General features: G+C 47.0%; 3 protein-coding genes across 4 annotated transcripts in view; 2 read left to right on the top strand and 1 right to left on the bottom strand.

The window, feature by feature from the left end:
• The window catches only part of LOC122365624 (organic cation transporter protein-like), a 29971-nt gene extending 26283 nt beyond the window's left edge, over nucleotides 1-3688 (top strand). The window contains exons 8-13 of the mRNA XM_043336997.1: nucleotides 370-496; nucleotides 732-1041; nucleotides 1293-1483; nucleotides 1923-2062; nucleotides 2340-2447; nucleotides 2491-3688. Coding sequence (XP_043192932.1) covers nucleotides 370-496; nucleotides 732-1041; nucleotides 1293-1483; nucleotides 1923-2062; nucleotides 2340-2433 — 862 coding nt within the window. The 3' untranslated portion in view covers nucleotides 2434-2447; nucleotides 2491-3688. The remainder of the gene's footprint in view (nucleotides 1-369; nucleotides 497-731; nucleotides 1042-1292; nucleotides 1484-1922; nucleotides 2063-2339; nucleotides 2448-2490) is intronic.
• A 122-nt stretch (nucleotides 3689-3810) lies between these two features.
• On the bottom strand, nucleotides 3811-14316 carry LOC122365625 (succinate dehydrogenase assembly factor 4, mitochondrial-like). Its single transcript, XM_043336998.1, has 4 exons — nucleotides 14292-14316; nucleotides 7198-7272; nucleotides 5439-5549; nucleotides 3811-4710 (listed from the first exon to the last, which is right to left on the bottom strand). Exons 2-4 carry the CDS (start codon nucleotides 7268-7270, stop codon nucleotides 4538-4540), a joined length of 357 nt encoding a protein of 118 aa, XP_043192933.1. The 5' UTR covers nucleotides 7271-7272; nucleotides 14292-14316; the 3' UTR covers nucleotides 3811-4537.
• A 4618-nt stretch (nucleotides 14317-18934) lies between these two features.
• On the top strand, nucleotides 18935-21903 carry LOC122365635 (60S ribosomal protein L36-like). Of its 2 annotated transcripts, none has more exons than XM_043337019.1 (3): nucleotides 18935-19084; nucleotides 20058-20209; nucleotides 21638-21903. In XM_043337019.1, exons 2-3 carry the CDS (start codon nucleotides 20063-20065, stop codon nucleotides 21869-21871), a joined length of 381 nt encoding a protein of 126 aa, XP_043192954.1. In that variant the 5' UTR covers nucleotides 18935-19084; nucleotides 20058-20062; the 3' UTR covers nucleotides 21872-21903. The 2 variants fall into 2 exon arrangements, with proteins under 2 accessions (XP_043192954.1, XP_043192955.1); XM_043337020.1 differs by lacking the exon at nucleotides 18935-19084 and adding an exon at nucleotides 19087-19115.
• Nucleotides 21904-22832: the final 929 nt, after the last annotated feature.

The following is a 22832-nucleotide window of genomic DNA, read 5'->3' as shown; positions in this document are numbered from 1 at the left end:
TATTTAGGTAGTCACGTTTACTGTTTAGCAAATTCAATCATCGACCTGAGGGCCAGCAGTCCGACGGCACCCTTTCTTCATTTACGTTTCATAATATATTCCAATATATCCAATCTTTATTCAACTCATCTTGCTAATTCACGTCTCGATAATCACACTTAAACACGTTGAGAACTGCCCGTTGATATTTCCGCGTCACCGACCTCCATCCCAACCTCCACCAAAAAAGCGACACATTCAGTAAGTGGCCAAGACCGCCGAGCGCCAAAGATCCTTCAGCTTTTTACCTCGTCAGAAATCAGAATTGCGCTGCGAACTTCAAGTTTGGCTTCGTTCTTCTAAACCACGATACGTTCTCTTTCCACGCAGCGTCATCCCAGAGTCCCCGCGGTGGCTTCTGACTCAGGGCAGAGAGGAGGAGGCCCGAGAGATCATCGAGAAAATCTGCCGAAAGAACGGACGGCCCTACAAGTCCACTATGAAAGTGGTGGATGAGGTAGGTCCGACACTCGCCCTCGAAAACCAGATTGGCGAGCATTTGCCTGGCGGTGATATAACACTGCCGCCGCACTATGCATCGCTGCAGCCACTATTGATGAAAATTTCATCAGTTTTGTAATGACAAACAGTTTTACGATTCACGATTCAGCGAAGCTCGATTCGGCATTTCTTAATTTCTTAATCTGGCTGGATTCTGTGAAGCGGTCGTTGACCAAATCCTTCTTTTACAGGGGGCGACCGAAGACGAGGACGAAAAAGTGACCATCCTTGACCTGTTCCGGACGCCCAACCTGCGCATACGCACGCTCAACTTCTACTACAACTGGTTCGTCAACAGCTTCGTCTACTACGGCCTGTCGCTCAACTCGGGTAACCTGGGCGGCGACCTGTTCGTCAACATCTTCATTGGCGGCGCGGTGGAGATTCCGGCCTACGCTCTCAGTACGTTGGCGCTGCTGAAAACGGGCCGCCGGCTGCCGCTCTGCATCAGCATGGTCATCGGCGGCGTGGCGTGCCTCTGCACCATGATCTTCGAGAAGGGTGAGTCGGGCGGGAATGTTAATAGGCCATCGGGGATGACTTGTGGTTGAGTTGGGTGACGTGAAGGAAGGGCTGCAGGAACAGAAGCGATTGGATATCATTGCTGCTCCCTGTCCGTGACTTTTTAAGTGTCCAAGCGTACTCTTGTACACCCAGTTATCTAAGTACAGCGAGCACGCTGGAAGGATCCCACTGCCGACCGTGTCTAGCCTGTCTCGTCGCCTCCACACCCCGTCCCTTTCCGCCCACAGACGTCTACACGTTGGACTGGCCGATCGTCACGTGCGCCATGATCGGCAAGTTCTGCATCTCTGCCTCGTTCGCCATCGTGTACGTCTACTCTGCCGAGGTGTTCCCCACCGTGCTGCGAACGACGGGCGTCGGCAGCTCGTCCATGTGCGCCCGCATCGGCAGCATCGTGGCGCCCTACGTGGGCACCTACGTGAGTACACGGAGGCCAGAGGTGGTGGCGTTATCTGATAGAAATGCATCGTCATGGCGAACTCAGTAGAAAAGTGTATATATGGAACGACAAGTGAATGCGTATGAGTAGCCGTGCTATAGTCTTCATTTGAGATGGAGTACGTGCAGGAAAGAGCTCCCGTAAAGAAGAATCGTTTGATCGTCATTCTTCCGTGTTCATAATTTCATATTGCATATTTGCGATCTCCGATTGAGATCACATATTGAAGAGGCGTCAACCTGCCGATTTGTGATTAAAACCGACTCGCTGTTTCACGCCGCTGACCGTAGGCGGTACTGCATTGATGGATAAATGGGTGATTGATAATCCGTAGGCCGGTACTGATACTCCATTGTCTGATGGTATGTGGTTGAGTCTGAGTGGATAGATGACGGATACTCGGTACTCGCGATCACAGGGCGCCCAGGCGTACCGGTACCTGCCGGTGATCCTGTTCGGCATCACGTCCATCCTGGCCGGCCTGCTGGCCCTGCTGCTACCCGAGACCAAGGGCAAGGCGCTGCCGGACACCATCGAACAGGGAGAGGTCTTCGGAACGTGAGTGACGAGATCGACATGCGATACCCAAATACCTGAGGAATATCTTTTTGGTTTTCTCTTCCTGATAATCGACACTCTCCTCGAGGTCACTCGAAACAAAATACCCATGTTGATCTTTCGGGATATGGCCCCGTGACTTAAGTCCTGCCGTGCAAAGGCAGAAACTACTATGTTGGGTCAGGTCGTGTTGGGGCAGAGGCTCAACATAATAGTTTTTGCTTTTGCACGCCAGTAACGTGACTTGACCTAACCAGTGTATCCGTCCCCACTGCAGGAAGCTGGAGGGTCAGGCGGCGGCAATGACTGAGAAACCCACCGGGGAGGAGAACCGGGCGTACGCCACCGACTCGATGGACACCAAGCTGTGAGAGGCGTGGGGGACGGCCTGTGCGGCACGGGGAGGGGGAGGGGGAATAGAACGATAGGAGGGAGATAGAGAGAAAGAGAGTGAGGAGAGGAAAGGTGGGAGACCAAGAGAGGATAAGTCCAACCGGCAGTGGTGGTAGACGAGGGAGGTGGATCTGCTGATTTGTAACGTGTTCTTCATCTTCTATCGATTGTAAGAGGGCCGGTTCATATTCGAGCTATTCAGTACACGGGAGAGTGTGAAGCCCGTGGCCAAGCTCGTCCAGGCGTCGTCTTACAGCCAGTTGTCCCCGAATAGCACGACCGTGGGAATATCGCCCTGCTGGGGTGCCGTCCAATGATCCGGTGTATCACGTGCTGTGTCGAGTGTGTTGAAACATGAAAACTGTGCTCTGTGTTATGTCCAACCCAATGCTCCAACTCTAGGAGTATCGATGACATTCTGAACTAGGATTTCTCATCGCTGTCACGGTTAACACCGTGTTTCAATCCGACACTTTAGTGCGGACGACCACTGGCTACAGGGCAAACGCTTTTCGTCCCCAGAAGCATCTTAATTTTTAGCTTTACAGTCTTAATTCCACATGTATTTGTGACGACCATACATAAGTTCATCAGACATTTATGCATTAGTATGCAGCGGCTTTCACTACAGACAGGTACGTCGCTTTCGTGATCGGAAAGGAAGAGAGTCAGAAAGCGAAAAACGCTCGCCCTGTGGCCGGTAGCAAGCGTTATAAATACTCTCCACATTGGATGCATGGCTTGAAGAGGTAAATGGCTCATTGTTATCGTAGCTAGCCAGACTTAGTCTATTTTGCTATTGTCCATATAATCAATAGAAGAAACAAATAGAACCATGTATCATACCATGTGTAGAGTGTAGACAGCTTAGGGATCCATGCCTGAAAATATCCAGTTTAGACAAAGGGCACATCAATTTTTCCAAGCATCCATAGAGAAGCATAATCGTAGAGCAGGAAGAAGTTAGCGAGCGTGGAATGTACGACGCACGTAACTGCTGGAAGCCTTGTTCTTCGGCTGTTATACCGTGGTGTTCTACTACATTTGCAATTTATTTGCAGCTCTACCCTTCGTTAGAAGGAATTTTTCATGCGACTATTAGTTATCTTCTCACAGCACGGTTGAGTTCGATTCAGAAGGGGGTACTTTTTGTACAATCTGTCTGATGGCATGCAACTTCATCTGATGACAATGTAATGTGTGAATGTACTGCGCAATACATGTATGAGCTTCTGACGAATCTGAGAATATTACAGGACTTGCAGCCGCAATATTCCATCCATTGATCATTGCTTTATGAATTAGGTGAAAGTTCCTGTCAATAACTGTTTTTCGACATCTCATGACAACGCTGATGAAGAACAAGACATGTATTTGCACAGTATTGCACTACCATTCAGCATAATTGACTACGAGTCACAGTAGAATATCAGTCGTTTGAAAAAAAAACTGCAGCCTCTTGTCTTTCTAGTGCTATATATCTCCTGGCTAACAGTGTCCCAAAATTGAGTTTTGTCTTGGGTGTCAGAGGGGAAATTACCTACCAAAAAGAGGGGAGAGAGTGAAAAACTGCTGATTCGATTAGATCCAACAAGTGAAAAATGTAGGATGCTTGATGCTGATCTGGGCATCCGCCCAACTGCTCTTTCTATAGGTAAAAAATCTAGTTTTTTGTGGGAGTGGAAAATTGTTCTTAAAAATTGGTGGTGTGAGTGGGAAAATGAATTTCATTTGGATGTCGTTTCCCACCCAAATCGACAAATTTTGGGACATTGCTGGCTAACAAGCTAAGGTGAGCATAACGTATGCATGAATCCTGTCAGAAAACCACTAAAGCTTGGGAACGACTGGCACACAATCCACATTCACGAGCACCCTACATCTCAAACAGGCGCTTCATGATCTCACAACCGGCGCAAGCAGCTCGCAGAGCCCGCAGATCATTCAATGACATCCGGAGTTCTTCAACCAGCCTACGCATATCAAAGTGGCACCATCCGCTGTACGATCGCTCAACTCTGTACCAGGGACCACCCGACACTGGGCCTCTGAGAAGTCTATGTTTCTGTCAGAGATCTATGCTCAGAAGTCTGTGACGCGTCCCTTGCGCTCCCAGTCTCCGTAGCGGGTGGGCTCGGGGCCGCGCGGGCCGCCGATTTCACCCGTGCTCGGGTTCACACCGTCCGGGAACTCTGGCAGCGGCTCCTTCTCCTGGTACGGGTGGCGAGCGCCCTCTTCTGGCTCGTCCAGTCGACCTGTCCGCGAGGGGGGAGGGGTGCTGTGGGCTGCGGCGGGAGACACCGGATGGCGGAGGGGGTGGCAAAGCTGACCCATGTATCTCACTTCTCAAAAATCGCTACCAATATAACAAAGCTTGACAGAATGACAGACAGATCACGAAAAAAAAATTAATGGTAAGCTGCTGAACGCGACATCCCAAGCAAGCACTTAACGATCTCCATGTGGTCTACACTTTGTGGACTAAGTAAGTAAGCAATGTAGGCTATAGCAATCGCCGCTACAGATAAACAACCCCAAAACTAGAGCATTTTTTATTAGTGACCTTACCCTCGTAGTTTAAAAAAAGTTAAGTCCAAACACTTGTTTCTTAATAATTTCGAGCACAGCTCTTCATCAGAATACAAATATAAAATGTCACGATAAAAATCCAATCTTTGACAGCCAAAGATTCAAAGATTGGATCAAAGATTGGATTTTATCGTGACATTTTTAGCTTTGTATTCTGATGAAGAGCTGTGCTAGAAATTATTAAGGAACAAGTGTTTGAACTTAACTTTTTTAACTACGAGGGTAAGGTCACTAATTAAAATGCTCTAAAATGATCCTCGCACAAGCACTGAGAAACTTAGAACCCCCAAACTAAACGCAACTAAACGCAATGAGTTAGTGGGGAAGGGAGGTGCTACCGCCTACCTGAATCATACAAATTACGTGCATGACAAGTCTTGCTATATTTTCTTACCTATGGGCGTTTTCGCTTTCACCGGGTTATTGGTAGCACTTCGGCCACATGTCACTCCATCCTTGGGTGTTTCTTGCTTTGCTTGCGCCGAAACACTAAGGGCACGGGCAGCTGGAACATGACATGTCAGAACTCATTGCGGTAGCTGCAGCTGAGTGAGAGTTAAATAAACGAATGAATTAGAATATGAAGGGTACCAGGGAAGACATTGACATAAGAACTGATATTCTAAATTATGTTTATACGTATGTTGTGACTTGCAGCAGCATGCCTTATTATTTTGTTAAGTGTTGCACTGTTACACTAACGTTTCTACTCCGCTCATTTAAAAAAGCGCATAATTAATCGCATTTGTGAGTGGTTAGGAACGCAGCACCGAGGCAATTTCTTCACGACTTTTGATACTCTTTCGAACGATGCCTACCGCGTGTCACTCCGTGACCAAGTAGCCAAGTTAGAAGGGGCGGGGAAGGGGTGTTCATTGAACATTTGAGAAGTAATTTCGTGTCTACGAAACATGTTACGAAACTATCAGTGGTGGTTTACACCCACTACGGAGAGCCGGCAGGACTCCTATTGGTTGGCCTGACCTGACACGACCTACCACAAATGCATGAAAACATCGTCTTTGATCAAATCTTTTACGAACTTCGGAATCAGAGCCCCGGAAAAAAAAACGTAAAAGCAAGTTTAAGATGTTCTAGCAGGCCACGATCTGCCCGACTATTAGGTCATTGACCTGACTTGGAAGGCCAGTCAGCTTGTTGCGAATGACACCATGGATCCACCACGGGTTGCTGACAAAAGAAGTACGCATCGACAATGTCCATATGGGAAATGTACGTCAGCAAATGTAGGTACCTACGTAGGACAAAAGCGCGTATCGCTAATGTACGTAATGTATAAAGACGTATGGGCAAAAGTGTAAGTTAGGTTGGATTAGGACGGGTTATGTAAGTAATGTCAGGTCAGATCAAGTTGGCCTTTTTGAGTTGGGCAAGTTAATTTTTTTACCGATACGTACTTCTGTCCTTACGTCCTTCATCGCCTACGTGCTTTTACGCGCGAATATTTGCCCTCCTACTTATGCACCAGTGGCTAATGTATGTCATCTGGGCACATACCAAATTTGAGCTCAATCGGGCCAGTGGTTACTGAGATATAAAGAAGGGGTGCGCACGTGCGCACGTGCGCACGTGCACCACCACCACCTATTTAAGAAATGTGATAGTGTCGGATGTATTGTATCTGGTCACATACCAAATTTGAGCTCAATCAGTGACGCGGTTCTGGAGATATCATTAGACCAACTTTGTAAACACCCCTCACGCGCCACGCGCACACCCTCCTCTGTGCCAGCCGATATCTCCCGGAGACATTGCATTCAATTTTTAATGCACGGGGCCATCAAACAGTGAAGACTGGACCTATCTCGGTGTTACTGATCTCGAGATATAACATCTGAAAGTTAGGGCCACTATAGTCATGGCCGAAATTTCTGCGCTCAGTCCAGGTGTACAGAGGTTTATGGTCCCACATACCTTTGCTATGCGTACTTTTGTCGGCGAATTTAGCTGAATATAGGAACGGGGTCCAACACTTGGAACTCCCCAGCCACGAACTCGTGGACAACGAGCTACGAGACGTATGTTTTATCCACTGACAACACATGACAAAACTCTTAAAGTTTCACAGTTTTTGTGATAACTTCGGTACTATAAGGAACCATTTGAAAATAAATCACCATCACTATCCTTACCTGTCAAACGAATCTCATTTTGAAGCTGCAAGCATTGGCGACTTAATGCTGTTCTCAGCAGTTGAGCAGCCATCTCTGGAACACAGAATACAACTTATTACCTATTGAAGTTAAGTTGATAAGGACCAGACTGCAAAGCATGACAACTTCGGGCACTTAGCTGGTGCAATTTGAAGTTTTATGTCATTATCTACTACGACAGAGGTAGTGAAAATACAAGTGAGGCATTGTCAGTCTTTGCCGTAGCGCTCCGGAGTTGATATCGTTTCGGACCAAGTCCGGCTCCCTACCACTGCATGCTACGGCCAGGTCCGGCTGCATCGCACCTGCTCTATCCCAGCCAGCAATTTGGTTTGGCAATTTGGTTTAACCGACATGCCAGAGTTGGGCCGGTCTAAAGGAACGCTGTCAGAGCCGGGGTTTGGGTTGATATGGCCCTATTCCAGTTGGTCAGCCTTTGCCGTAGCGCTCCCGAGTTGCTATGCTTTCGGACCGCCAAGTCTGGCCCAATCCGGCTCCCTGCCACGGCTGAAGTCCGGCTCCCTACGGCCAGGTCCGGCTGCATCGTAGCTGCTCTGGCTTACTGTGGCTGAAGTACGATTGCAACGGCACGGCTGATACGACTTCCGTTGAGAAGCGGCTGTGGAGCGGGCGAGCTCTGGGGTCGTGTGTCAGCTCCAGTAGAGCCCCAGACCTCGCTCGTACTCTGGCCGGAGCAAATGCATGAGCTGGCCAGAGTAAAACCAGCTATGGCCCAGACCAAATTTGCTGGCTGGGATGGCTTACTATGGCTGAAGTACGGTTGAGGTACGGCACGGCTGATGCGGCACAAGTCCGGCAATAGTGCGGACGAGCTCTGGGGATCGTGTGTCAGCTGCAGTCCCGTATCTGGCCCTACTCTGGCTAGCTCCGGTACTTTGCTGTGGCCGAAATACGGACAAGGTCTGGGGCTCAACTGCCTACTGGAGCTGACACGATTGAAGTTCAACCGCGCCACTCAGCTGTACCGTACCTTCCTCAACCGTACTTCAGCCACAGTATGCAAGAACAGCTACAAGGCAGCCGGACCCGGCCGTAGCACGCCGTGGCAGGGAGCCGGACTTGAGCCGAACTTGGCGGTCCGAGACCTACCAACTCCGGAGCGCTACGGCAAAGACTGGCTAACTGGAATAGAGCCATATCGACCTAAGCCCCTGTTCCGATGGCATTCCGTTTACACCGGCCCATATCTGACATGTCAGAGTTGCCTAGGTCAAGGTAAAGTTCCGATAAATTATATGGGCACCTAAGCAGGTACCAGTTACAGTTCACCTGTAATCAGGGCTGCAGGTGCAGAGTCAATGGATTTTAGGGTGACTCTGACTCAACTCGGACTCCAGTTTCCAAAATCAACTCGGACTCCGGTTTCCAAAATCGACTCAGACTCTGACTCCAACTCTGACAATCTACCTATCAAAATCCATATGATATTTAAATTCATAATAGATGTTTTTATCTTGCCTGAAACGATCATTGTGCATTCCAAGGCTTTGTGTTGCAGAGTCGATGGATTTTAGGGTGATTCCGACTGAGGAGTTGGACACAGACTCCGGTTTCCAAAATCGACTCAGACTCTGACTCTGACTATCAAAATCCATATGATATTGAAATTCATAATACAGATGTTATGTTTGTATCTTGCCTGAAACAATCCCTTGTACATTCCAAGACTTTGTGTTGTAAATATGCATTAAAAATAGCATGCAGAATTAAAAAGCAGACTCTGGGGAAATCACCGTCTTTAGCTTCTTGCAAAATGGCCTTTTTTCTTCAAAATATGATGTTGAGCGCAGTACCATCAATCAAACAGGTGCAATGTATGACGTTGAGCCACGCTTTGTTAACTTGAACTCCGGAGTCAGAGTCAGTAAGATTTTGATGACTCCAACTCCGCCAGAACTATCGACTCCAATTGACTTTAACTCCACTCCGACCCTAACTCTGCAGCCCTGCTTGTAAAATATTTCATTTTCCACCACATTCCACAAATATTTCAAAAATCAAGAAAAAATATGCTAACATATGTTACAGCTGATAATTAGACCTCTCTGATATATGTAGCAATAAAATGATACAAAATAATTTAAATTTAGAGAACATCAAGTCGGGATGGGATTCCGCGTTGCGCTCTCGGCGGGAACGGACGTGTCTCATCGAGCTCCAACCCCGACCCTCATCGGCACCCTGACTCAGCTAGCATTTTTCCTCGTTAATCCTTTTCTTGTAGTTTAATGATGCCGGTTCAACATTCGCCTCCACCAACAAGAAAAAAGAAGGCTGCTGCCACGTCGAAATCAGCTGATGCGGGATCTCAAATTCAAACGATTCAAACGCCCCCTCCGAGATTGTCGCAAGTTAAAGCGGTTGCATGTGGTTCGGCGGTTGAAACCGAAAACGGACATGAATGTTCGAGTTCTGCAACGCAGGATCAGGGGAATGCTGCAAAAACGGCTCAACTAGATCCCCAACAGTCAACTGCTCAAGGTATGGATGGATCAGCCCACAAAATCATTGGTAAGCTGGACGATAGCGTTTATGAAAAATGGGAGCAAAACTCTGTATCTATTTCTCGGTCATCTAGCGACACTAGTGCAGATAGCGAAGGGGTTGTATGCAAGGGTGGACCAGGATTCAGGAAAGGCATGCGGAGAGGCTGTCCGTGCTGATGATTCGGGTGTTCAGTGTGACAGGTGCCACGGCTGGTACCATTCCTCATGTCAGGGTATCTCCAAACTGGCCCTGCGAGCCCTCGACAGACACAAAGTGCTGGCCTGGCTCTGTACCCACTGCAAAGACGAAATGAAAAGAAACAGAAAACAGCAGGTAACTCTTGCATCTCTTGCTGACAAGGTAGATTCTTTGGGCGAGTCCCTTCGCAACCATCTTGCTGATGTTCAAAACTCCTTCAGGGAGAAGCAGGCAACTCTTGAGAAGCAGCTTGCTGAGCTCAAAGCACAAGACGAGAAGAACATCCTCATCCTGGATCAGTCCTTGAAGGAGAACGAGACCTTCAAAAGGACATATGCTGACATGGTGAAGGGTTCTTGCGACGAAGTTGTGAGAAAGGTGAGCAACCAAATCTCAGCGCTCCCCAAAACTGGCATGGCTGGGTCAAACAGGACTGCTGCTCACGAACTCACAGGTGCCCTAGACGACTACATGGATAAGGAAAAAAGAAAACAAAACCTTGTTGTACATAACCTGCCCGAACAAGCCTCTGACTCTCAGGCTGAACGAGCTGCACATGATGCGGAACTCTTCAGGTCAATGATCAGAGATGAAATGAAGTTGAATGTGAAAGTGCAGAAGTCCTTCAGAGTTGGAAAGAAAGTGGAGAGTAAGGCTAGACTGCTTATAATCACCTTAGAAGAGGCCTCTGCCAAGCATGATATCCTGAAGCTGGCTCCACAGCTTAGGCACTCAAAGAAGTACGTGAACATATATGTGACCCCAGACCTGACTAGAAAAGAAAGAGAAACAAACAAGAAACTAAGAGATGAGCTGAACAGACGCAAAGGTACTCGTGAGACGAATATTGCCATCCGGAGCGGTAAGATAGTCAACCTGAACTCTGTTGCCAAAGCAGGAAGAAAGCAGTCACAGAGTGGAGCTGCCCAGGGACCTGCGGCCCCGGAGCTGGCTGTCGCCTCCGTGGGAGCTGTCAGTGACCACTCTGCTGGACGTGTGCCCGCAGAGGTGGCTGTCGCTCCCGCGGGGGCTGGCAGTGACCACTCAAATGGGACTGGAGTTGCGGAGCTGGCCATTGCAGCCCCGGGAGCTGTCAGTGACCACTCCGCTGGACCTGCGGCCGCGGAGCTGGCTGTCGCTCCTGCGGGAACTGCCAGTAACCGCTCTGCACAGACTGCTCAGCTACATGAAAAGAGGCAGACTGGAGTTGCTACCCAAGCTGGTAGGACTGTGGCCGCAGAGCCGGCTGTCGCTCCTGCAGGAGCTGTCAGAGACCGCTCTGCTCAAACTGCCCACTCATTCAATGGTGGACAGACTCCCATGGGAACTGATGCTGGCAATGGGCAGTCTGCCCAGCTGGACAATTTGGCTAAGGGTGCAGGACACACTGCTACACCTGCTCAAGCCCCTGGGCATGAAGCCCAGAAAAGTATCTTTGCTGAAAATTGACTACATGGAAGGGGCAATGCGCAAAGGATGACAAGCATGCAGGTTCTCTACACAAACGCAGATCAACTCCCAAACAAAAGAGACGAGCTCTGTATGAAAATAGCTGGCAATGAACCGGATCTTATTCTAGTCACAGAGGTAATTCCAAAAGCACAATCAGTTCCCATCAGTAAGGCTGTAATCTCCATTCCTGGCTACACTCTGTACACAAACTTCGATCCCTCTCAACCTGAATTGGGATCCAGTGGTCGCCGAGGAGTAGGCATATATGTAAAGACCTGCCTCCAAGCTTCAGAGATAACTGTCAGCTCAACGACTTACATCGAACAACTATGGTTGTATCTACCTTTGACAAACGATGACAAGCTTCTTATTGGATGCATCTACCGAAGTCCCTCCCAAAATACAAGAGATGTTTCTGATGAACTGTGTCATCTTCTACATGCTGCCTACTCATCAGGTCACTCACATCTACTAATTGCGGGAGACTTCAATATGCCTCAAATTGACTGGGAAAATAACTTCTCCCCGGCTCCACCCCTGGATATCTCACACAGGTTCCTGGAGGCACTGGATGACTGTTTTCTCAATCAGCAGGTCACCCAACCAACTCGTTTCCGCCCAGGTGAGACTCCCCACCTATTGGATCTCATTGTGACAGATGCGGATGGGATGGTGCAAAACATCCATCACGAAGCTGGACTTGGCAGAAGTGACCATGTCATCCTGAGATTCGATCTGCGTTGTTACACTTACCAGCAAATCGCTCCCGCAGCCCACGCAAACTATTTCAAAGGGAATGCAGCAGAGTTCATTGAGAAGCTCCACGACACTGACTGGGACCCAATGGCAAACCTCACGATCGACGAAAAGTACCAGTTTATCACGGATTGTATCAAAACAAGTGCACAAGAATGCTTCCCGACCAGCAAGAGGAAGTCTAACCGCAAGAACATCTACATCAATGGCCGAGCCCTACGACTCAAAAAGGAGAAAGAAAGACTCTGGACGGTATACTCTCAAACCCAGGATATCCTAGACTACAGCAGATTTACCCGCTGTAGAAACCAGTTGCGGGCCTTGACTAGGAAGCTGAGGAGGGACTTCGAGGAGGAACTGGTCAAAAACGTCAAAACCAACCCAAAGGTATTCTGGCGCTATTCAAATTCAAGACTCAAGACTAAGGCTGGACTGGACAATCTCGTAGATGGCTCCGGGAGCATCGTGTGCGATGACAGAGATAAGGCCCAATTACTCAACTCGTTCTTCAGCAGTGTTTTTACAGACGAGGACAGATCTCACATTCCGGAGCCAACCAACCAATTCACAGGCGAGCCAATCGAGACTGTTCCCATTACAACTGAAGCGGTTCGGCTAAAACTTGCTCACCTGAAGACAGATGCCGCCCCTGGCCCGGATGGCTTGCACCCGAAGCTGCTACAACTTGGTGCTGCGGCTCTGGCTGGCCCACTGTCATCACTGTTCGCTGAATCTCTGGAACAAGGACATGTCCCTTCAATATGGAAATCTGCGGCAGTGGTTCCGATCCACAAGAAGGGTAGCAGGAGTGCCCCAGAAAACTACCGACCAATCAGTTTGACGTCCATCCCATGCAAGATCATGGAGTCTCTGGTGCGTGACGCCCTCGTGGAGTTCCTCGCCTCCACTGGCCAGCTGTCCAAGCACCAGCACGGGTTCCGTCCCCGTAGATCCTGCAGCTCTCAACTCATGGAGGTTCTGGACGACTGGACCAAGATGCTCGAGCGGGGTGATCCCGTCGACGTGGCATACTTAGATTTCCGAAAAGCATTTGACTCTGTCCCACACAACCGACTTCTGAAAAAGTTGAGGTGTTCTGGGATATCCGGCAAACTTCTCAAGTGGATTGAGGCATTTCTTTCCGGACGCAATCAAAAAGTCGTTGTAAACGGAAGCCTTTCAGACTCATTGGCTGTCAGAAGCGGAGTTCCTCAAGGCTCGGTCCTGGGACCCCTCTTGTTTCTGTTGTTTGTCGACGATATCCCCTCTGTGGTAGACTGTTCTGTGAAAATGTTCGCCGATGATACAAAGCTCTATCGGGACGTGTCAACGCTTCATGACAGTGACTCGAGCTCTGTAGCCGCTGAGGTTGTGGAACTGGCTGTCGCCCAACAAAGGGCTGGCAGGAACCATTCCACTCAACTTACCCAGCGCGCCCCTGAAGAGCGACGTCTGAACACGGTTGGAGCCCTGCCTGAGGACGATGAAGAGGGAGAGGTGGCTGTCTCTCATGTCAGAGATGTCAGATACCACTCTGCCCGACCATCGCCTATGCAGCAGGCGCGAGACCCGACAGCCGTAACGACACTTCAAGGCGATATTGATGCCCTGGTGGAATGGTCTGACCGATGGCAGCTCCCATTTAACGAGGGGAAGTGCAAGATCCTGCATCTAGGACGGAACAATCCTCGAATCAAGTACACCATGAGAGGGGTCGAACTAGAGGCGGTGGAAACAGAACGCGATCTTGGTGTCCACATTGACTCTTCGCTTAAATTTCGCAAGCAAGCTGCCACTGCTGCGGCGAAGGCCAACCAGATCCTGGCAGTCATTAGGCGTTCATTCGAGCTTATCGACGAGTTCACACTCCCACTGCTGTACAAGACCCTGGTACGCCCACACTTGGAGTTCGGAAATGTGGCATGGGGTCCGTTCAACCGCGCGGATCAACTCCTTATTGAAAAGGTCCAAAGGAGAGCAACACGCCTGGTGGCCTCGATTAGACACCTCCCCTATGAAGTACGACTGCAAACCCTAAAACTGCCTACACTGTCCTACCGTCGACGACGTGGAGATATGATCCAGATGTACCAGCTGTTCAATGGAGGGGTCGACCTGTCTCCGGAGGATTTCTTTTCGACTGCCACTGACGATCGTACCCGAGGCCACTCGCGCAAAGTCCAGAAGCCCAGAGCTGAAAGCCGACCAAGAAGGCAGTCGTTCAGTGTGAGGGTTGTCAACGATTGGAATAGCTTGCCCTCGTCGGTCGTCGGAGCTGTCTCAGTTGGTGACATACCAGGGAAATAAGCTAAAATTAGAGCGCTCTATTTATTGCTCCTGCCCCATGTTGAAGAGATACCCCTAAAAACGTGATCTTTTATAGGCCCTTACGCAGCAAGGCAGTAATTCTCAGACCGGTGGATGGTATCAATAGAAAGAGAACGCGTCAAAGATTAAAATGAATTAATTAAAATAACATTAAAATGTTAATTAAGCGTGGAAATTAGTCCCAAACATAAGCTAATTATTGCTCCTACCTCGGCGACGGCGCTCCCCGCAGTCAGCGGAGAAGCTAAAATAAAAGCCAACATCCTCCTCCGCAAGTCAATTTTAGAGCGGCCGAGTCAAGGCCGAGTGGGCCGATGCGGGGCCACCAAACTGAGGTAAGACGTGGCTAGCAATTGCAAACCGCCATAGAAATCAATATCTTAAGACGCACAATATGGGATGATTACTCTGAAGCTGGAGTGAAAGCATGAGTAGATTGCAAGAAACGAAATGCATAGATTGGTTGAATTATGTACAATAGGCACAGCTCAATAGATGAAGCCATTTCTATGATGTTGACATTTGACATAACCCTTCCTCTCCTCACCTATGACCTAAGTGCATTGGCAGTTACCGGCATAGTTTTTGAGCACGAGTGTAATTCGCCATCGGACCGCAATGCATGTTGCTAGGCTGCTGCAATTACAACGAACATACGAATACTGCCTTCATTTGTAGACGTTTGTTTTTTAAGCGGTCTTTGACGTACAAGGGGGCATACTTGTCGACAACTTGAGTTTCTCCGAATTTCAAAAACTCCCAGAATTTCAATTCCTTATGCACTGTTGTAGGTACAGCTATGTTCACAAGTTTTCGTTTCCTCCTGTTCTAAGAAGGATGATATTTGTCGATTTCGTGCGTCGCTGATAGGAGGGTGCGCCCAACGCTTTCTAATTAGATTTCTAATTAATTAGGCCCAACGCTTTCTGCATCCGCGAGTACCTTCAAAAGCAGGGATGCGGAGCCGGAGCCGGAGTCGGAGCCGGAGCCGCCGGAGCCGGCATATTTTGCCCAGAGCCGGAGCCGGAGCCGGAGCCGTGAAACAATCTAGACCGGAGCCGGAGCCGGAGCCGGAGCCGCCAAAAAAGGGGGCGACTCCGGCTCCTTTTTATTTTTTGAAGAGGAAAAAAATAATTGACCTAGTTCGGTTTGACAGTACAAGGCAGTGAAACATATGGTATGTACTTACGTCATGGGCCATCAAGTGAATGAAAAAAGCCGAATATCCCCAGTATCCCACAGTACGCAATCAACTTCCTGTCTGCTCCTCCCCCCCCCCCCCCCCACGTCTACTGCATCCCCAGAACATGAGGACCGGTCATCAGGTGACGGCCATTGTTTTCAAGCCAGTGCAGTGGACTGCGACTCCCAGCACCGTCTCTGCCGAGACGGGTGTCAGCTTACGATGGTTCAGTGAACTCCGATTCGCGGCGACTGCGTTTCCAATGCCATCGCTTCCTAGTCCTTTGTTCTGCCAGTTCTCTCCGAGGTGCGTTTGCGCGGGGACACGGTCATGAGCCGGTCATGGCAAAGAGTAACGCGTATAACCAATCCAATTTTTCTTCCACCCGTATTTAATTGATTGCATAGGGGATGTACTGAGTCGGAGCCGGAGCCGCCGGAGCCGGAGCCGCCGGAGCCGGACCATTTTACTCGGAGCCGGAGCCGGAGCCGGAGCCGCCATAACATTTCACCCGGAGCCGGAGCCGGAGCCGGAGCCGATTTTTTTCTCCGGAGCCGGAGCCGGAGCCGGAGCCGTCTGAAATTTCCACGGCTCCGCATCCCTGTTCAAAAGGGAACAACAGTTTCCATTTATTACACTATGGGACATGTGACAAAATGACCACTGGAACACGCATGAAACGGAGCTCATATTCCTAAAAAATGTCTACAATCACTTCCTTTCTGACACTATTAGCAAATAAATACCATCTCAAGTTAGGTGGTTGACAGACAGTCAATGGAGATCTGGGGAGACTGAGTGATGTCAATTCACCACTTAGCTGATAATGAGGGCCGAGGGCAGAGAAACATGCAACATGCACAACTGACAACTTGACAAGTGACAAAACACTACCAATATTGCGCAGTGCACAACATATTACAGCAGCCAGCCCAAAAAATGCTTTTGGTGGCTAATTGCAAAACAAGTCACTAATAAAATATGTCTTAGTTGCAGCTGAACACTGCACATTGCACAATGATCACACTGTTCACGCATTGAGTGAGATGCCACAGGTGGTTTGAATCACACTTTGGTACAACTGCAAATCTGAAGTGTTGTTATGAGGTTCATGCCTCCATGATCACAGCACTTTGGTTGTGGTTGGCATAACACTTGTAGTCTGCAGAGTTCCACATGAACTGCAGACACCTCATCTGGTGGTCTTCATGTTGCTCAACTTCTTCAGGAGGCAAATGTCGACCACCCAGCGGAAGCATGGTCCTGCAGAAAAGAAAGGTAATGCATAAGGTACAAACATTATCTGCTGAAACAGCCCCTTCTGTTGGCTGTTATTAAACTTTTAACATAACATAACAACATGTATTCCATGTATATTACATTTGTTGAAGTAAAATACTGCCGGCTATTTCAATACCAGAAAATGAAATTATATTGTGGCATAATTCACATGCTCAGCTATCAGTATCAAATAATAAATTAATTTAGAATTTGGCATATTCTATAAAACACATTCATAGAATATTCTACTTCACGTCACAAGGACTCACAATCTTTCTGTTGGGTGTTTGATTGACGCATTGACTAAGTTTGTCTTAGGTTTTATTATTACAAAACACAATTCATATTGCATTATTGTATCAAAATACTGCCAGCAATAACAAAACAAGAACATGAAATGTCAATGAGCAAGCCGCCTTTCCTAAAAATGGGTTACTTTGAAAAGAATTTTAGTTTCTTTAAGGAAAAGGAGAAATGATTATCAGGTTATTATCAGAAAACCACTCAACTAGCAAGTGGCTGGGTGGTTTCACAGCAAACATCAAGCCAAAACATATACTTACATTTATCTAACAATTGAGCCATTTGACTACTACAAGGATATGTGAGCAAAATAAGAATCCAATTATCCAATGTTGACTTCCTTGCAAAGTTTATGCCTTATTCTATGAAAACGTGTCACTAGAATATGATACTTATCAACGAATATTATTTAATTTACGATTTATTTCGATCGAAACGCACATGGAGTCCCGCGCCATTTTCGTCGACGATGAATATGATCGTGTTTCATGAAGAGATAAGGGGTTTCAATGGTCATTCAAAGCAAAAATTTGATGCAAAAATTGGTAGGAAATAATATAAAGCTGGTTCAAATGGCCATCAACCATTTAAAACACCGAAAATACTCACAACTCCGTCCCGACGACCACGCAGCACCGCGCACGCCACACTACTGGCACAATGCCAAAACTGCTGTCACAGCAGAAATGTTTTTTTTTTCTCGATTGCAATTATGGAATTATTTATTAAAAAGAAGACGATCTTTCCGAAAAACCGACTGATTTCATACACAGATGCATGGAAAATAAAAAAATCCCGGGAAATTTATTTGTATTGTTTTGTCGATTTTGACATGCTCCTAGTTTGCAGCCATATTTCGATATGTTCTACAGGGAGTTCAGAATTATTTCAGGACCAATCTTTTCCTCGTTCATTTTCCCGTCGATCATGAAATTTTTAGAGCGGAACAATTAGTTTCCAGGCGGTCCGAGCGGTTTTCGTGAGAAGGGTGCAAAAATCGGCGTCATTTTTAGAGCCTAGACACCAGCTCAACACAGGACCCTATGGGAGACGGTGAAGTAGCGGGAGCAATAAATAGAGCGCTCTAATTTTAGCTTATTTCCCTGTAGTGTCACCGACTGGTCTCTGTCGAACAGTTCAAATCAAGACTGGACGCCCATTGGGCAAACATCAGGTATCTGATACCTGACAGGAGTTAGACAAGTCCCACATGTTACGAGCTCGATGAGAACGGTTCCCTACAGGCATAGTAGCCTCTAAATTCCGATCAAATTAAGGTAAGGTAAGGTATCAACATGCAAATGCATTTCAAAAAAAATGAATTAATTTGATAATTGTAATGAAATACCAATGACATAGACAGATAATATCAATGGATATTCAAAGAAGTCATTCATACCAATATCGGAGCCTCTTCAAAGTTAAGTCAAGGTAACTATATAAAAACACTGTTATAACGCCTTGAATTCAGTTATTCAGAATTCTGTTATAACGCCCTGCTTTGTGATCGTCCTATCTCAATCTGTATTTTCCTTATGTAATCATTTTTGTTTACATTTTGTTGAATGTCCTAGCTGCGCCATATTTACTAAAAAAAAATTACTGCAATATTGCTACCATATTCCTTTATTTTCTGCTAATTTTGATTCGTGTTTTCATGGTGGTTTCTCAATATAATTTATCCTCTTTTTTATGATTCACTTCATTTCACCATTTTGAATCATTCTTAAGAATTATTCAAATGGTTAAACTCGCAAAAGTGTCAATAAAGTTGATAAAATAATACTTTGGGTTTCAGCACATGGCAACGTCCTTTAACAATCTCGGTTTCCTGCGTAAACAGGAGGCTGAAGTTTGGTAAGTTTTATTCGATTACATCGAAGAAACGGTGTGTGATATTCATATGATTAAATGAAAGAAAGTATTTCATGTCGATTTACACGAATGCACTCTGGCGATCAGCCTTCGATTTTGACTTATTTTGACAACAAGCCAGATGACACATTAATGGCGCGTCTGTGTCAAACGATTGCGTGGATTTTTCTCCTTGTTTTGAGTGGTGTTAAGGTAGCATTTAGGCTTTTAACAAGTCATTTTTAACACTCCAAAATTCTGGGTCACAAAATAGGTGAACACGTTTTTGTATTTATTATGTTTGCCAATTAGTTTTCAAAGCAACCATTATCCCATCAGCCAATGGTTTTATTCAGCTAGGTTTACCTTTATAATCTTACATTCAATAGCCAAATTACCAGGAATTTGATAAAAAAAATTTGATTGTCTCCATCTGCCATATTTATGTACAACAAAAACAAAGCAGCTATTAGTGTAAGGACCTGGGAGTTTTGCTGCTTCAAAGTGGATAGAGGGATGTTCCTTTGTCTTTAAATCCTAGATGTTGTGCATTTCTAAAAATAGGATATTCCAAGCCTCACTTTTTGAGCTGCTTAGCTGCAAAACTGGGATGCTATTGCAAATTATGCTGTATATGTGCCTTGGCTGCTGCTCTAAACTGAAGTTTGGACGTAAGAGTTATGCCTGATTGCCAACATTCATGCTGCTCTTTGTAACGGATGATTTGCATGACTGCGCAGATTCCCAGTTTTCTTTTAAAGCTGCACAATTATTTTTTTGGACTTTTAATAATAGAAGGGTGTTAATATTTTTCTCCTTTCAGAAAGGTAAAAAGATGACTAGAAGTGCTATCCCGCAGGAACAGTTTTTCATGTTTGCAATTATATTAACAAGAGCAGGTTACAAGCTTCATTGATTTCTCCAGCCATTCATGTGTAGAAGTTCTGCCATTGATCATGTTTTTTTCCTATTTCAGACAAAATGGCCAAGAAGACTAAGGCAGAGAAGATTGGGAGCCGTAAGAAGCCCAAGGCCCAGGTGGCTCCCTACAGCATTGCTGTTGGTCTGAAGAAGGGATTCCCAGTGACCAAGAAGACACTAAAGCCCAGGCCTGCCTCTACCAAGGGTGTAAGTATCAACGTCCACATCCCATTGTTCTTGGCTCTGCACTAGGACGTGTCATCCTGTAATGAGTTTGTGCTTAGTTAAGAGTTTGTGCTTAGTTTGCTTGTAGTTCTTGATGCTATTGCTTTTTTCATAAAGCTATACTAGCCTGTGAGAGGTAACCTATAATATGCTTATTATTTTGTTTCTTTAACAGGTTTTCTTGATAAGATTTGATACCCATTTTACTAGTAGACACCTTTAGGGTTCAACAACTGAGTGAGGGAGTGACTCCTGGGCTGCATGTGAGGAGCTAGTGGGACTGGAAGGGGGTGCCTCCAACTGACTTGTGCATGGCACTACTAACCGATCTATAGAAGTGTGCCAAATTTGAGTGCAATTGGCCCTGTTCTTGAGATCTTGGAGGGTCACCGTGCTCGTGTGTATATGTAAACTTGGTCGTATCTGACATTTGCATGGCACCCTACTTTCCACTCCCTGCATAACTATATACCAAATTTGAGCACAATTGATCAAAACCATCCCTGTCACTTTCATATAGCAAGCACTTGAGCGACTCAAACTCAAGATCTGACCATCAGAGTCCAACAATCTGTAAACTGTGCTACAGGATGTTACACTAGTTTGATCGTTCACATTCACAATCACAAGGTCAAAAACAATTGTGTGCCTGGTTTAGGACTTTGTGGCTAATTTTGCTGCTTGACAATGCAATGATATTACTAGATAAGAATGTAATGGAAATGTAAGGCAAGATTAGAGTAAAAACATATGGCCAAAAAATCATTACTAGATAAGAATGTAATGGAAATGTAAGGCAAGATTAGAGTAAAAACATATGGCCAAAAAATCATCAAAAAGTCAACTTAGTTGACTGTAAATGTTAATGGCAGAAAAGGTCAACAGGCAGTCTTTTAAAGCCATCTGAAAATGCATGCAAAAGGTAGAATGAGGTTCTCGTACATTATTCCACTCTATCATTGATTATGACGCAGGACGGTCATAATCAATGACCGTCAAATCAGTGTAGCATTGGTCAAATCAATGCTACAGGGTAGTACCTGTAGCAGGTGGGATGCATAATGATTTCAATTTTCAGCAGGATTCAGTGCGAGCATACACTTCTAAAATTCCCTTGCCAGTGGCTGAGTGAATACTGTGCAGGGTGGCAGGAGCAGGGAACCTCTAATAGGTAATTGGTCTACCCAGTGGATACCATCCCCGTTGGCCGACCTGACGACATCAAAGCTACAAGCTGACAGAGTCTGACCCTGTCCGAGCCCACAATGATAGCAGAGGTACTCCACGCACCACTCCATGGCAAATGCATCAACTTGATCCGTTTTGTGATTTATCGGTCCAGCAGTTTCCCTCGCCATGTCTGCTGCATAGCATTGCTCTCCCCTAACAAGTGGATTTGTTTCTCTGCAGGTGAACACCAAGCACAACAAGTTCGTGCGCGACCTGGTGCGCGAGGTGGTCGGCTTCGCGCCCTACGAAAAGCGCGCCATGGAGCTGCTCAGGATCTCGCGCGACAAGCGCGCGCTCAAGTTCCTCAAGAAGAAGCTGGGCGGCCACGTGCGCGGCAAGAGGAAGCGCGAGGAGCTCGGTCAGGTGCTGGTGCAGCAGCGTAAGGCGGCGGCTGCGCACGGTGTCGAACACTGATTCATTGTCCAATACATCCCGCGCCGCGCGAACCGCCCTGTGTGTGACGGTGAGGAGTGGGGAGGGTGCTGGGGAGAGTGGTGGTGCAGCTCACGGGTCAGCTGCAGCCGTAGTTACCTTGCCTCCACACGGACGTGTTGGGATCTAGGCGGCTCCAGGGAGAGCTACCCGGGGATCCAAGGCGACGGCGACACGGGTGGCGAAGTAACGGTGACGCGGGAGTACGATCGGGAACTGTAGGAACACCGCCGGCAGAGCTGATACACACTCACACTTACATACAGTAGATATAACATTATCAGGACAGGATCATATAATAGATGCAATGTTTAGATAGTTACTGAACCTACTGGTAAACGGATGCCCAGTTTTGCACAGAATTGCAAATGACGTCGTCACCATTTGGAAGCAGTTCCGTTAAGTCAAGTGCGCTTTACTTAGTGCGAAGTGTTACCGCATTCCTGATATTCTGCGGCGCTGAATAAGCATTCCACTGTTTGTGAACGTAAGCTCGATGTGACCATTGTCATCTGTCAGCAGATGTGGGTGCGAATTTCCCGAGGGCCGAATCGTTTAAAGGAAAAGGGCCACCTTTAACATGGGGATTGAAACTGAGATAGCCATCTTGTAGCCCGTGTCCGAAAACCAGTCTGTCTACCTCCTTACGGCCGATTTCGGCCTCCATTCGTAGTTATCGGCAATTTTAAAAGAAAATACGCCAGGAATGCGTCCTTATCCCAGGAATGCGTTCTTATCCGACAATACAGCCACCCGCGGCGAGGCTTTGGTTTTTTACCAATCAGCTCCAACCAGCTCAGCTTTAACCAATCAGCTTACCTGACACAATCCGACGAGTCTGTCTCCTGAACGCTGATTGGCTTGAGTGTGACGTCATCGCTATGCCATCATACAGTAGGTGCCGTAGAGAGTATCAACTTATATGGCCTTGGTATCAACATAG

Source organism: Amphibalanus amphitrite, unplaced genomic scaffold, assembly GCF_019059575.1.
Source record: "Amphibalanus amphitrite isolate SeventyFive unplaced genomic scaffold, NRLGWU_Aamphi_draft 000752F_arrow, whole genome shotgun sequence".
Lineage (NCBI taxonomy): Eukaryota > Metazoa > Arthropoda > Thecostraca > Balanomorpha > Balanidae > Amphibalanus > Amphibalanus amphitrite.
This window is presented reverse-complemented; position numbering and strand designations above follow the sequence as displayed.